General features: G+C 41.6%; 1 protein-coding gene across 2 annotated transcripts in view; it reads left to right on the forward strand.

The window, feature by feature from the left end:
* The window catches only part of RIN3 (Ras and Rab interactor 3), a 71,966-nt gene that overhangs the window by 33,299 nt on the left and 24,704 nt on the right, over positions 1–13,963 (forward strand). For both annotated transcript variants that reach the window (XM_009561601.2, XM_054067235.1), the window contains 2 exons: positions 8,233–8,305; positions 12,491–12,582. In XM_009561601.2, the coding sequence (XP_009559896.2) occupies positions 8,233–8,305; positions 12,491–12,582 (165 nt within the window). The remainder of the gene's footprint in view (positions 1–8,232; positions 8,306–12,490; positions 12,583–13,963) is intronic.

Genomic DNA, 13,963 nt, shown 5'->3' on the forward strand with positions numbered 1-13,963 from the left:
ATACTGTCTTTTAAAGCAGTTCCTATAGCTGCCAAAAGTGTGTCTGTGAAAATGCTCTGAAGATGTAGAGCTAGCCTAAGTATCTCCAGATAAGCCTTGCTCAGACACAGGTAACAGTCTGCCTACATCACCCAGGGCTCAGCAGGGACTAATATCAACTGTTTATGCATGTTTCTTCTTAGTGAGAAAAGTCTAGCATCACCTATACATACTCTTGGCATGAAAAACCTGTCACTGAGAAAGTCTGTTCCAAGGTATGGTTTAACTGGGCAGCTCTGCCCAAGCCTGGCCTCCAGCTCAAGGATTGTTGTTCTGCTATTACTTTCTACTAGATCTCATCTTCATCCACAGGCAATGCAAGGCCAAAGGCCACTTCTACGTGGGCTGATGTAAGGACACAAGAGGCGTTACCATTGTATAGTCTATCATGTGTGGTTTGATTTGAGATAGAGACTGAATGATTTCTAGTCCTCTAAGGATGTCTAACCTAGACATCTTCCCAAGGTTAGTCCACCTGGCAAGGATGAGTTCTCCATTGTCCCCATCATTACAAACCCTGAAAATTGAGATAGTGTGGAGGAGTTCCCCCCACTCAGAGGACTAGAAGCCCAGGGTCTTGGTTTGGCAAGAACGGTTACTGAGGACTTGGGGGATATTGTAAAACGTGGTATGAGGACACATTTTACAACCTGTTGTGCAAGTTCATAATTTCTCTTCTGAATACAGGAGTGCACAAGCAAACCAGACAGTTTCACCAAGTCCTGCTCATTTGAGCAAGTTCCACATCACTTGGATGTACTGCTTATTTTAAAATCTAAACCGCTTTGAAAACACAAACCACTTTTAATACTTAAGATGCTTGTGCAGCTGCTTTTTCAAGATGTAACTCTGCCAGATTTCTGTGTGGTTTACAAGTTGTTTTGGAAACATTCTGGTTGCTTATAGCAGGTGGGTTTTCTTCTTTTTCTTTTCAAGCTCTCACCCTGAAGTTACCTCCCCTCTCTCCATGCAAATGTTTTCATTTTTACTTTAGGCTTTAAACTTAAGATTGTAGGAAAAGCCTGTTGGAAAGACGCCCTCAGTGTCTTGTTAGCTTTGTTAATCCTCACTTTGGCTTTTTTTGCCTTATTTTTCACTCCCAAGAGACATGATGCAAAATCCGTGTGTAATCAGAGCTAGAGACTATGCGTGCTGTTCTAGGATAATATTATCTTACCCTACTCTGCTTAGTACCTTGTACATAACCCAAAAAGCTTAATGATTTTAAAACAGCTGGCCTAAATCAGTACCCATAATACCAGTGCCCTTGTCTCAGGGGCTAAACTGGAACGAATTATAATTTTTGCCCTTGGATAGTGTTTGCTATCTGAAGATCTTAAAGAGCTTAACAAACAAGAGTTTATACTTGTAAATTATGTAAATAAGATACTGCTCAAAATAAAACAAGGGCAGGAAGGACCTCATAGTTTGACCTTTGAGTAGCACCCTTAAAGTCAGTGAGAGTATAATCTATCCCAGCATAAAGAATGGGAATCAGAAGACCTTCTTCCATCAGCTTGACAACTAAGTGGGATCACAGCTCTTTGAAGCAGATATACCATTTTTTTTCCTTTTATTGTCCACCCTTTTGACCTTTGCTGTTTCAGAGTGGGTTACTTCCTTTTATCACTCATCTTTGGAAAGTGGGTTTTTATTTCCTGGAAATATCTCACGCAAAATGTGGTTCCGGGTAGCGGATGGCTCACTTTAAATTGCTCAGTTTTCTTTCTCTACTAGATTAACCTCAACTCTATGGTATTTCATTATGTATCTCAGAGCCAGAGAAGTACTTTTTTCACCAAAGTGAATGGGAAAAAGTGTTTTTAATAAAATACACCTGTGTGATCACATATATTTTTCACATTATGGTTGATTCTCAAGATTATCTGTATGACCCGATTGTTGCTGAGAACTAAACCCCCAGAATTCCAAATCATAGCATCATTTCCTGTTACACAAGGCACAGGAGAGATCCTTTATATATCTGAAAGCTTCATTTACTTCACAAAGTTTTACCAAAGAAATTTGCCTTCTGAGAGCAACTTGCAAGTATCTGTATTGGGTTTGTCTTGTCAGCCATAGCCCTGACCTCTGACAATTTGAAAGACCATGCTGAGTACAATAAATCTTGTACTGTGATTGTAACATATGGTTGGATGCTGAATTACCTGTGAAAATGTGACTTCTTCAGTAAAGATCCCACTGTGCTCAACTGCTTACAGCAGGGACCACACCAATCACGTGTGTCACCCTACTCCCCTTGGTGTCTTTGGGAGCTGTCTCAGTTCTCAACATTTCAGAAAGGCCACATTTTCCCCCTCATGCCTGCTGTTTGAGAGCAAAAAAATAGCCCTGTGTAGTTACATCTAAAACTCCAGTTAAACCTCATGTTACCATCTGGTCCTGGGAAGAAGTCCTGGATGTCCCCAGCCTCTGGCTGAAGAAACAGTACAAACCAGGTATGAAATTTCCACTGACTTTAAGATGTTTATTTGAACACTGAAAAGGAGACACCGTGTACAGATCTGAAAAGGAAGGCTAGTGCTTTGAAACCAAACAGCTGTTCTCCAGGCAGTGCTCTGCTCTTAATCCCTGAAATGGCTGGCAGTGCCCATGAGCCTGCCAGCACTGTTCACATGGATACCTGTAAGGAAAGCACTGGGGAGCTGTGACACTTTTCATTTAGCCAGATTGATTGGCTGTGCTTGAAGTACCCTCAAGAGCCACCCTCCCAGCCCCTCTGAAGCACTGATCACAATAAGGAGGAAAAAGCAGTGAAACAACTGTGCCATGTTTCTACTAAAGCATCCTGCAGCAAAGACAAGGAGTCTAGGCAGCAGAAGGATTTTATGTGAACTAAAAGCATAAAATCTGAGTGGACACCAAGGTGCTGGTCATCTGCCTGAGGTTGATGAGCCAAAACACAGTGGAGCGGTCAAGACCCCTGTGGCTGTCAGATGTAAGAATGGTCCGTTTTCTTAGCACCAGGACATTGTACATAGGGAAGAAGAGCAGCCTCCTGAGTGTCCCCTCCACCTCAACCCTAGCCTGAGAAGAGTGCAAAAGCCTGTGATTTACATATTCTTTAGTGGCATTAATTTCATTCTGCACAATACAATTATATTTTGTGAAAAATATAATTTAAAAATAGATTTCTCTTACACTTGAGACCCAAGCTTATTAACGTGTTAGTAATTCATTAGTTTCAATTGCCCAGGAACTGCCATCAGCAATGATTTTTTTCACCATGGCCAGAAAGAATAAACCCTGTAGGAAACCATAAAATCGAAATCCTGTGTGAAAGCATGAGTTGAACTCACAACAGAAGATTCTGGCAGAAGCCCAAAACAGGGAAGTTTCTACCCTTCCTTGATGAGGGGAAAAATAGAAACAACTTAAAATTCCATGAAAGAATCACTAAGAAAGACAAGAAAGACAAAACAGACTTAGGTTGCCCAAGTCAGCCTAGAACTGTGCAACCACAAACTAAAGCTTAGACATCAGATGGAAGAAGCAGAGGCATCAGACTGCAGAAGAAATAAACAGGCCTTGGGAAGAGAAAACAGATAAACTGTGAGTGTTTTGCAAGAACGTAGCACTTGGAAGTTATATGATACTGTCCAAAATGTCATCAAAATGCAAACAAGAAACATTGTCAGGGACAGAAACTAGGAATTTTGTAACAAACAGAGCTGTTGTAGAAAGACACTGTAAACACCCTAAGAACTTCTGCCAATGTAATCTAAATTTCCCTCTATCCAGCTAAACTCTTTCTCTTAGTACCATCACCAGCCTAGTGCATGAATAAGGAGGAGGAGATTTGCACTCAGGGAATTGAAGCAATAACCTGAAGGACTTACATCATGCTCTCACACATCTCTGTAAAGCGCAACAAGTATGACAAGCACAGTGTATTGTGACAAACACAACAGCCTCTGCACTGAGGGTACTTTTGTCACTATTACAATACCTGAGGCTCATTCCCCAAGGGCAGGAAACTGCTAACTTGTCTTGTTCGACAGCTAGAAATGTCAGCATCTGGAAAGGGGAAAGCTGGTAACATCTGCCTTGAAGTGATCCTATCCTCACAGCAAGTAAAGGGCTGAGGGTAGCAAAACAGCATCAAAGCTGGTCAGTGCTGCTTACTGCAAACTGTGGCATCAAGTCAGAGACTTATGAAAGGAGGGAAATATCAGTGAGAGATATGGTTAGGAGACTGTGGAGTTGTAATCTTAAATCTTAAAATAGAAATAGAAAAGTGGAATCACTCCCATGATGACAAATCTCACAGTTTGCCAGAATCTGGAAAGATAAGAGCATCTTTAACACATCCAAGCAGAACTTCCAAAGTTGGTTGTGTTCTCAGTAGTCCTCTGTCAAGACAACTGCTGCAGAATAAGGAATTCATATCTTTGAATTCAGATGTCTTTGAAGAATTACACAGATATAAAAAAAAACGTGTATAGGACTAACAGTGCCATTAGAGAAGAAGAAGCTGAAGTAATTGGGTCCCGTGAGCCTATGTAAGAAGCAAGAAGATGGAAATTGGGATGGTTTGTCCATGTGATCAGAACAACGGGATTAGCAAACACAATTCTGCAGGGAAAAAGCAAAGAGGAAAGGAAAGCAGAATGCCCAGGGATGGTCTGACTCAAAAACATCAGCATCTGTGTGGAGAAATGATGGGGAGATCTAAAAAGTCAAGGAAACACGAAGGCAGATTACAGTCAGTGCCTAAGGATGACACTCTTCAGAGTGTGTTAGTGTAATAAAGGGAAAAATGAGACAATCATAAATATTTATAGCAGTTCATATCCTGCCCATGTCCTGTTCACTTATTGAGTTGCACAAAGAACACAGAGCAGAGTATAGTCCACAGAGAACCATTAATTCATGTTACTAATGCTTCCATCACCCATAATAAAAAATTTAATTAATTCTGATATCTTTGTTTCAGACTGCTTAAAATTACCCAGTGTCCTAGGCATTTCCCCTTTTATTCCCTGAAGGTGACTTTTTTCCTGTGAATTTATAAATATCAGATAAAACTTGCTATGCCATGGCAATATGTTTGGCTCACAGAACCCAGCCTATTTTTGCTGTTAATTTTGGTCTTATCCTTGACACCCTTCCACTGTTCTGGGGAGACGTAGGTATTTCATTGCTCTTCAGATGCCCTGGGCATAGTTTTATAAGCCAAAGAAAAGTGATTTTTGTCTCTGCAGTTTTCAGCAGGATTAAAGCAGTCTGGCGGAGAAGAGTCTGCTTATAGCTTTTGCAGAAGTCATGAGTTCCTATAAATGGCAACATCATGATCCATCCCTGAGCAGCAGTGCTCATGTCAGTGGAATGTCCCAGCTACCCGCAACACATCTATGGCCAGGGAAAAACACCTCTTCCTGACTGTCTTCTCAGAGCAGGGTGCCTTGAAGGAAATAATGGCAATGGAGGGCAAGACGTGTTGCCCACAACAGTCAGCAGAACCCTTTTAGCTGTACGAACTTATTATTTTCTGCATCTTTCCAAGAATCAGAAACTTACAGCAGGACCCAGATAATGGTCTCCACAAACAGATACTAACCATTCCCACAGTGATGTTCCTATACCAAAACCATCATCTGCCACCCCACAGCACTGCTTATTGGTGAAGCCTGCTGGTGATCAGCACGTGTCTGGATGAAAAATGGTTAAGGGAAAAATATTACAGTTTCACAAGGAAGCCCTTCCCTCCAGGAGACAGTAGGGCTTTCCCCATGGATACTGGGCTGGGAGCTTGTCCAAGGGGCTGTTGTAACCTTATGCAGGCTGGTTGACACTCTCACTGTTGAAAATAAATTTTGGGCAGAGTATTGGTCCTGATGGTGCTTATGCCTTGAGTAATGATCCATCTAAATCAGTGTTTTTCTGTTCTTACTTGTTTGCAGACCACCCAAAAGTGTCCCAGTAGAGCTGTGAGTCTCTGTATGATGAATTCCTGCCTGCTGACAAATGTATTTCATTTTGTTACCTTCCATGACCTCTCAGAGCAAATGAGGGATAGTCAAGTTTCTGTATATCATCTGCTGAAAACTCTTGTCCTTAAGCACCAGCTTTTGTACAGGGACTGTTTTAGCTATATAATTCCTGATGGTTTGTGGTGTTTTATGCTATTTCACTCCATCGAGGTGGAGTAGCTTTTTGATGACAAGGCACTTCTTTGTGCATGCTCCTGACACTGAGGAGCTTGATCTAAAATTTAGGCTGCTAGTGGCAGAGCTTCCTGGTACGGGAACAAACATTAGTCCCAATCCAAGCAATTTACTCATGTCTGTAAACATGTACAGGTGCAGCCTCCCCTCTTATGTACACCTGCAACGCGGGATGCCGAAGTCCTTAAAACCATTGTCCACACAAAGGGCTTTATGCAATTGCCGGAGATTCAAATGAGTTCAGACTCTTGGGTTTTGGTTAATTCTCTGGAACAGCACTGAGTTTTGTCTTTATTTTTGTTTTCTGCATCAGAGCTGCAAAGCAGATGGATTTCAAATGATAGAAACTGTTCATGGTAGATGTTTAATGAAAGTACTTGACTGAAACATGATTCTTATTTAGGAAAAAGAAGAAACTTGATGAACATTTATTTTTGCACTTGTGGGAGAAAAGGGACAGAGACTGTTTTTCTTAAAGTATGTTTTAAATTCCACATTGCAGTCTGGTATCAGTGTGCACATTGAGGTTGATGTGTTCATGCTGATCCAACACAAATTTATGTTAAGAATGACTTCTCAGAATTACACAGCCTTTGGCTCTTTAAAAAATATATACTTTGGTATATCCAACCCAAAATAGCAACTTGCAGGGCCTGGGCTAGGACAAAGGGAGAAGTAAAAGGAGGAAGCGCCTTGTTTGGGGAATGAACAGTGAAGCTGAATGAGAGAGAATTATGAGCATTTTCTTCCAGTGGGAAGGCTGGGGAATAAGAACCAGTGTGGAGCCATAGGAGAGAAGAGACAAGCAGATGTCTCCCTCCCACAGGTGCTGGAGACCCTGTTTAGTAGGGAAACTAATACCCGGATAGGCAGGGCGAGGAGCTGAAGACATTTCACAGTGCTGTGAATCGTGGAAGACAGAGTAAGATGAATCACATTAGCTGTGGCCTAGAAAACAGAGTGAAGGAAGATGCAGAGTGAAGGAAGATGCAGAGTGGCTGTGGGCACAGCTATGTGGATGTGAGCTGGTGCTGCTTCCTAAGAACTCCTAGCTTGCTCCTGTGGCAGGCATGGTGCAGCTCTGGGGCTGCAGTTCTTCACCATCAGTAAGCAGGCATATTTGAGAAACCACCATAGAAACCCTTAAGCCTGTCAATCTCTCTGATGTTGTGTTGTATACATATGGGCACAGACAATTTGTGAGACAATAAAGCTGAAACAGAGACAGACAATTCTCTCCTGCAGATCCATCTCCGTCTCTGCCTTGGGTTATCGATCAATGTGAAATTCTCTCCACCAGCCAGTGAATTTTTTCTAGCTCAGCAGCCAAAAGCTCTATAATAACATGTGAGATTTGGGCTACACAATGCCATAGCATGCTGTTATAAAGGAGGTCATCTTGAAGAGCTGTGCAATGTGGAGTAGATTGTATTTTGCCACTTAAAGGAAAGTGCTACTGCTGTACAACACAATGGGAGAGAGAAGACAGGGGTGATACAAATAGGCTGTGCTCACATTTGTTGTGTGACCCAGTCAGAGCCCACACACAGAGTGATGAAACAGTAATTTCTCTTTTTTTGTTTTTGTGCTTCAAAGCACTTTATCTATCCAGACCAAACCAGATTCCAACAGGGAGAGTCACAAGGTCAGCCCCATATGTATCGTGGATCTGCATGTCCATAGAGATAGATGGGCTTGTAATGAAACCTTAGGCTTTGACCTGGGTTTTTTCTTTCTGTTGTTTCTATTACTGTCAGAACACTCTGATATCTTGAGCTAACCATTCACAAAGCCAGGCTGAGACATTTCTTCTCTGTTGTTTCCCTGAGGAATCCCATTGCATTTGGCCACCTGAAGTCACTTCTTTCTGATTCTTTGTACTAGTCTATGCAAATACTGGACAATCACAAAATACAAGATGTACGCATCAAATCCATGAGCTTTCTTCACTGTATAGCTCAGAGAAAAGAGTTGCTGACTATTTTTCTCATTTGTTTTTCATCAGTTCTGTACCTGGAAGGATCTGTCCTTGTATTTGAGGACGTCTTCAAACTGATTGCCTTCTACTGTGTCAGTAGGTGAGTTGGATTCATTGCTTTCATTGGGGAGTCACTTCACTCTCCCCTCTAGACTGCCTTTACCCAGTATACAGTTAAAGCACAGCCCCAGCTGCTTCCTTTGGTTTCCTCTAACCTGCCAGATCAGGAGGTATTTCAGATGCTACTCTCTATGATGGGGCCAGATCACCCACTTTCCAGCCAGGCACACCATTACCACAGCTCTCCCTAAGACTTGAAGCTTTGTCTGAGGAAGGTCTGTAGAGCTGCATAGGACTGGGGATAGCAGTGCAGAGATACCTCTGATTAAAAACAGCTTTAAGCATCCACACTCTGCTGGCAGTGACTTAGCAAACCTGTTAACGGCCTGTTGTCTGCAGAAGTCTCACAGAACTTAGTCACTTACAGGGAATTTATCAGGGACAGTAGTCTTGAAACAAGTTCTTTCTTTAGCCAAAATTTGAAAATAAAATAAAGCGGTAAAGAACAGACCTTAGTTGTTTGCTCAGCAGAGAAATACCTAGTGAAATGGGTACAGAGATGGAAAAGACCTGTAAGGTCATTTTCATTAGAGCAAGGCTTGATTGGCAGCCGATGAGTCCCTCTGTGTAATTAAACCTATGTTTCTGCAGCCTCCTCTAATTTGTGTGTTTGTGCCAAGCACAGTGATACCTCCACAACCTACTTACCCCATTCCTGTAGCAGCAGGCCTGGGTTTGAGTTGGATATAAACTTTTGACCTCCTCTGTAAAAACTCAGATGACTCTTGAAGTAGTTATTTCCATTTAAGAGGAAAAAGCAGATTCAGGATATGTTTACAAGGTAGTCACATTAGTGACTTAGTTAAGTCACATAGTAGGAATGGTCTATCTATGGTATGGTAGAGCATGCTGCAGCTTACCCAGCCAGTTATATTCACACTAATTTTAGGGCTGCTTCTGCAGCCAGCTGAGATCAACGCTGCTCAGCCAGGACTCCTACCCTCTGTCACAGATAAGAATTTGCAAAACTTTGGCTTATCAGCAATTTAGAACTTATTAGGGTAAGATGGCAAAATTGGTATTAACATTTAATTATCGGTTGATTAACAAAGTAATTAAAATATTTTTAAATGCATGTGTTATAATCAAATTAATTACTGACTTAATCAAATTTGAAAATATCCACTGTTATCTACTACCGGATGTAATAAGTAGGTATGCAAGCTCAGAGATATAGAGATATGTATGCATGGAAAGATAAATCAGTATTTAAGTATAAGAGAAGTACGAGTCATAACACATACAGATTAGCCTGAAAATTTCCCTCCCAAAGTCGGAGAGAGTACTCACATATAATGCACCAGCATTCCCAACAGGTGATGGTCGGATCTCAAGGAAACTGAAAGAGTCTTTGAGAGAATGGGATACTCACATTCTCTGTACCAGCACGCCCAATAGGTGATGGTCAGATCTCAAGGAAGGATGACCTTGCCTAAAGCATTTTCATTTGCTATGTTTGCAAATGAGATCCCGCACTACACATGACAGGCATTCCAACTCGAAGGGAGGTTACTGGTCCCAGTCTGCTGTGATTTAGAAGAGCTCAAAGGACCTTCTATATAACCGCGTACTCATAGGGTCTCAAGATAGTTGACTTTCAACAGATATTTAAATATTCCTTTTGATGTTCTAATATTCACTTTGCCTGCACTTGGAAGATGGACTTTCCACTAATTGCATCAAATCATATCACCTGGGTCACAATCCAGGTATCAGACATTCACGGAGGCATGACTGATGGTCAGCCTCTTTCTCAGGCGAGGACGGGGTCTCTTCCCAGGCGCACAGGACCCCAAGAACACTGGAGGAGTGCCCAAGTGCTCTGAATTGCTGTGTTGCAACAATGGATATTCTTTCCCCAGTGTCCCTGATGGAGATGACCAGTTATCAGTCCCCTTCTTGAAATGATATGGGAGTTTCTTTCCCAATTATAGCAGTTTCAGGTAGGCCAAAGGGGCTGCCTTGGTACCGTGGATGGCTGCCTCTATACAATGGAAATTCTCTCTACAAAGGCTGTGTTCCACTGGATCAAATAACAGCCAAAATAAGGGAGAGAAGGTGATTTTTCAAGTGCATTAAAAAGGTTGTGCAAAGCAGCAATGGAGTGGTCTGTGCAGCTAGCAGAGTGAGAATACATACCACCACCCCCTAACACATACAAGGGACCACATTCTATCTCACTCCCACCAATGAAAAGACATTTGACCATCTAAATGTGTGTACAACCTGTAGGATGAGCATAAATTAGTCTCTGACCCCATATAAAGATTTGTCCTACTAAAAGAGCAAAGAAGAGCCCACATGCAAACAAGAAATGGGCGTTTCTAGTCAAATGGCTGGCGGAAGGGAAAATCTGCTCACTTCTCCTTTCCTGCAGAAAGGATCATGACTCGAGAAAGAGTCTCAGAAAGAAAGAAAAGCTTTTCTGTTAGATCCTGTTACAGATGTTACTTCTGACTGTCAAATACACGTTCAGATGCTTCATGTGATTTCTCAGGCCACTGCCAAAAGACAAGGTAAATAGGGAATAATTTTCTGAGAGAAGCAGGTAGTAAAAAGGCTGTTTAGGCACTGACCTACCATTTGCTAGCAGCTACTAGGAGCTCTCTGTGATGGTGAGTGGAAAGACCTTTTCTCAGGACAGTAGTAAATAATCATCTGGAAATAGCTAATCGGGGCTGATGGGCTCTTCTCAAAAGAAAGTTTGGCCTGACTAGATTACCTTAGATCACAAAAATAACACCTGCACCTAACAGGTGTCTTGTCAGTGTCTTGTCTGCAAGCTGCTGCACCATGAACAAAATAAGATTTTTTTCTATTAGGTTAATGTCTTTATGTTTCCTGATTTTAGATTTATTTTTCTTCCAAGAAAAAATAAAAAAAAAAAATAAGAGAACTACTCATACATTTAACAATAACAAACAAGAAAGCAGAAGGTCCATGGATGCCTTCTTCCTCTTTTAAACCTGATATTTGCCATAAAAAAAAATAACCCTGGGATAACATCAGTTTATGTCAAACGATCTGACAAAAGAGTGCCCAGTGGTGAACAGAGGACCCGTGGAGTACACAACACATCAGTAAAATATGTCTCTGTTAATAAGAGCAAAAATAGCGCCCCTGCATTCCTTTGTCAACAAATCGGTCCTCCCCAGGTCTGCAGTCACTTACATTTTGAGGGTGTGTTTGTGTAGCAAAGACCCACTTACATGGAAAGCTATTTCTAAAATAATCTGCAGCTTGCAGAACATTTTGTTAAATTTGTAATGTGTAAAACAACCTTGCACCATTCCTAGCGACCTTTTAGGGACTATTATTACTGACTTTTCCAGTCTTTGCTAGAATGGGAATTGAGGTAGGAACAGGCTTAGCAAATTGTCATTGTGTAAGAGGAAAACCTGAACAATTTGCCAAAGCCCAAGAGCTCCATTAAATTGTTCGAGTCTTAGGGTGTGTTTCAGTGAAAACCAACTAACATCCTCTGAGAAACTGCATCTTCTTTTTTTCAGTAAAAATACAGCAGCTTTCCAGAAACCAAGACATCGGAAGTCTGAGACCAGGAAGTAGAGGGATAGATGTGTTTTCTCAGTATCAGGCAGCACTATGTCACTGTCTGTTACTTCATCCAGCAGCTGCTTTTCCCCAGGAGGGATCTTCATTCCCTAAATCCACTGTGTCTTGCCAAGTCCCCGTGCCTCACTGATTTTTAGTAGAGGAAGCAGGGTGGGGAGAGAGGGTTAAACAGGAAGAAAAAGGACTGCAAATCCCCTCCACGTGAAAAAGAATGACTTTTCTGATTATAATAATTATAATTTGCAACACCTCAGTTTCCATGGAAAGGTTTTTCCAGCCTTGTGGTCTTTCCTGAGGTGAGAGTTGTTTCAGTTTTGAGAGGAGGAAGGCAAGTGTTTTAGCCAGCGGCACAGCATGAAACATAGCCACAGGAGCTGGTGATTGCTTGTGAAGTTAGAGTATCTGAGGCCAGTGAAATGCCCATAATGCCTTAGTGGCCATGAGATCTTTCTTTGACAACAACCAGGACTTTGCATAATAGGGCTGAAATTCTGAGCCAATTCAGTCACTAAACCCAACAGTAAAATCTAGAGTTCCTTGCAATTCTGAGGTTTTTTCTTTTGTTGGTTTTACACTCTGTTTCTTTTTACAGGGATTTGCTGCCTTTCACCCTAAAGCTGCCACAAGCAATATTAGAAGCCAGTAGCTTTCAAGATCTTGAAATTATTTCTAGTCTGGGGATAGGTAAGTCCTTTAAAGCAGCCAGAGTTGTGAGAACCATGATGCCTCATACAGACGTAATACAACTGGAAGACAGATGAGCTATTATATTCAGAACAGCTGAGGAGAACTGAATACGAAAGTGAGAATGTTTCTGATTTTTATGTTTACAGAAGCACACTGAAAAAAAAGCTACTTGCCCCTTTGGATATAAACTTCCACTTGGACTTCTGTGGAAGACATGAAACCTAGAGTCTCACTGTATAAGCTGAGGCTTTCAACAGCTGAAGCACATCATAGCCTCTCAGGATAGCTTACACACATTGGAAGTAGTCGGCATCAGAGGTATATGAAAAGACGAAAACACCTTTTCAATTTACCCCTCTAATGTGTGGGGATAACGCTGATGAAGTGTCATACTTTTGAATTTTGATATTTCTGCTTCCTCTAGCAGGATTTCTAGTTGATGGAGAAATCTGTAGTGTCCCAGCATAGTCTCTCACCCCATGCTGGTCAGATACAAAAAGGAATGTTATTTTCAGTGATAGTGCTAAACGAGCAAATTTTAGATCAAATGTATAAAGTTACAGAGCTGGGAAATGCAGTTCTGTTAACTAAAGGAGTCTCTTATTGCTTCCCTTTTAAAACACTGCATTTGCGACAGCTGTTACACTTAGCCACCCTCATGCTACTTTGCTTTTCAGTTTTCCCTTAGCTGCTGGAAACAGCCAAACAATGGTGAAAGCTGAAAAGTTAGCTCACTTAGAGATACTCACTTAAGCACCCTGGGGCTTTGGGGAACTATTTTTGGATCTTCTGCATTATACCTTCCAGAAGGCGTGGGCAAACCCCACTACTTTCGGTTCAGGCAGCATCGTTGAATTTGACCATGAGATTTGCCTCAAACAATTTCAACATCCTCTATTTTGAGTATGTTTCAATTTGTCAAAGCATCCTTGATTATGGGTGTCCTATATTGCTTAAAGAAAGGTACTTTCCAACTTGAGATAACAAGTTGCAAACTTATTGTTAATTTTATCATAGCAAGTGCAAACATTTGGATTGAAATGTAAGAAGTGTATCATGATTCTCCTCTGGTTTAATTTGAGCTGGCAGAGGGCATCCTGACTCAGGCAACAGTCTCCAGCAACTTCTCCAAAAGAAAGATTAACAAAAGCATAAGCATGAAAGCAATGTTGGTTGTAGTCTTCTTCTCTCCTGTACAATCATAGAGTCATAGAATTATAGAATAGTTTGGGTTGGAAGTACCTTAAAGATCATCCAGTTCCAACCCCTCTGCCATGGGCAGGGACACCTCCCACTGACCAGGCTGCCCAAGGCCCCATCCAACCTGGCCTTGAACACCTCCAGGGATGGGGCAGCCACAGCTTTCCTGGGCAACCTG

Source organism: Cuculus canorus, chromosome 5 (genome assembly GCF_017976375.1).
Source record: "Cuculus canorus isolate bCucCan1 chromosome 5, bCucCan1.pri, whole genome shotgun sequence".
NCBI lineage: Eukaryota > Metazoa > Chordata > Aves > Cuculiformes > Cuculidae > Cuculus > Cuculus canorus.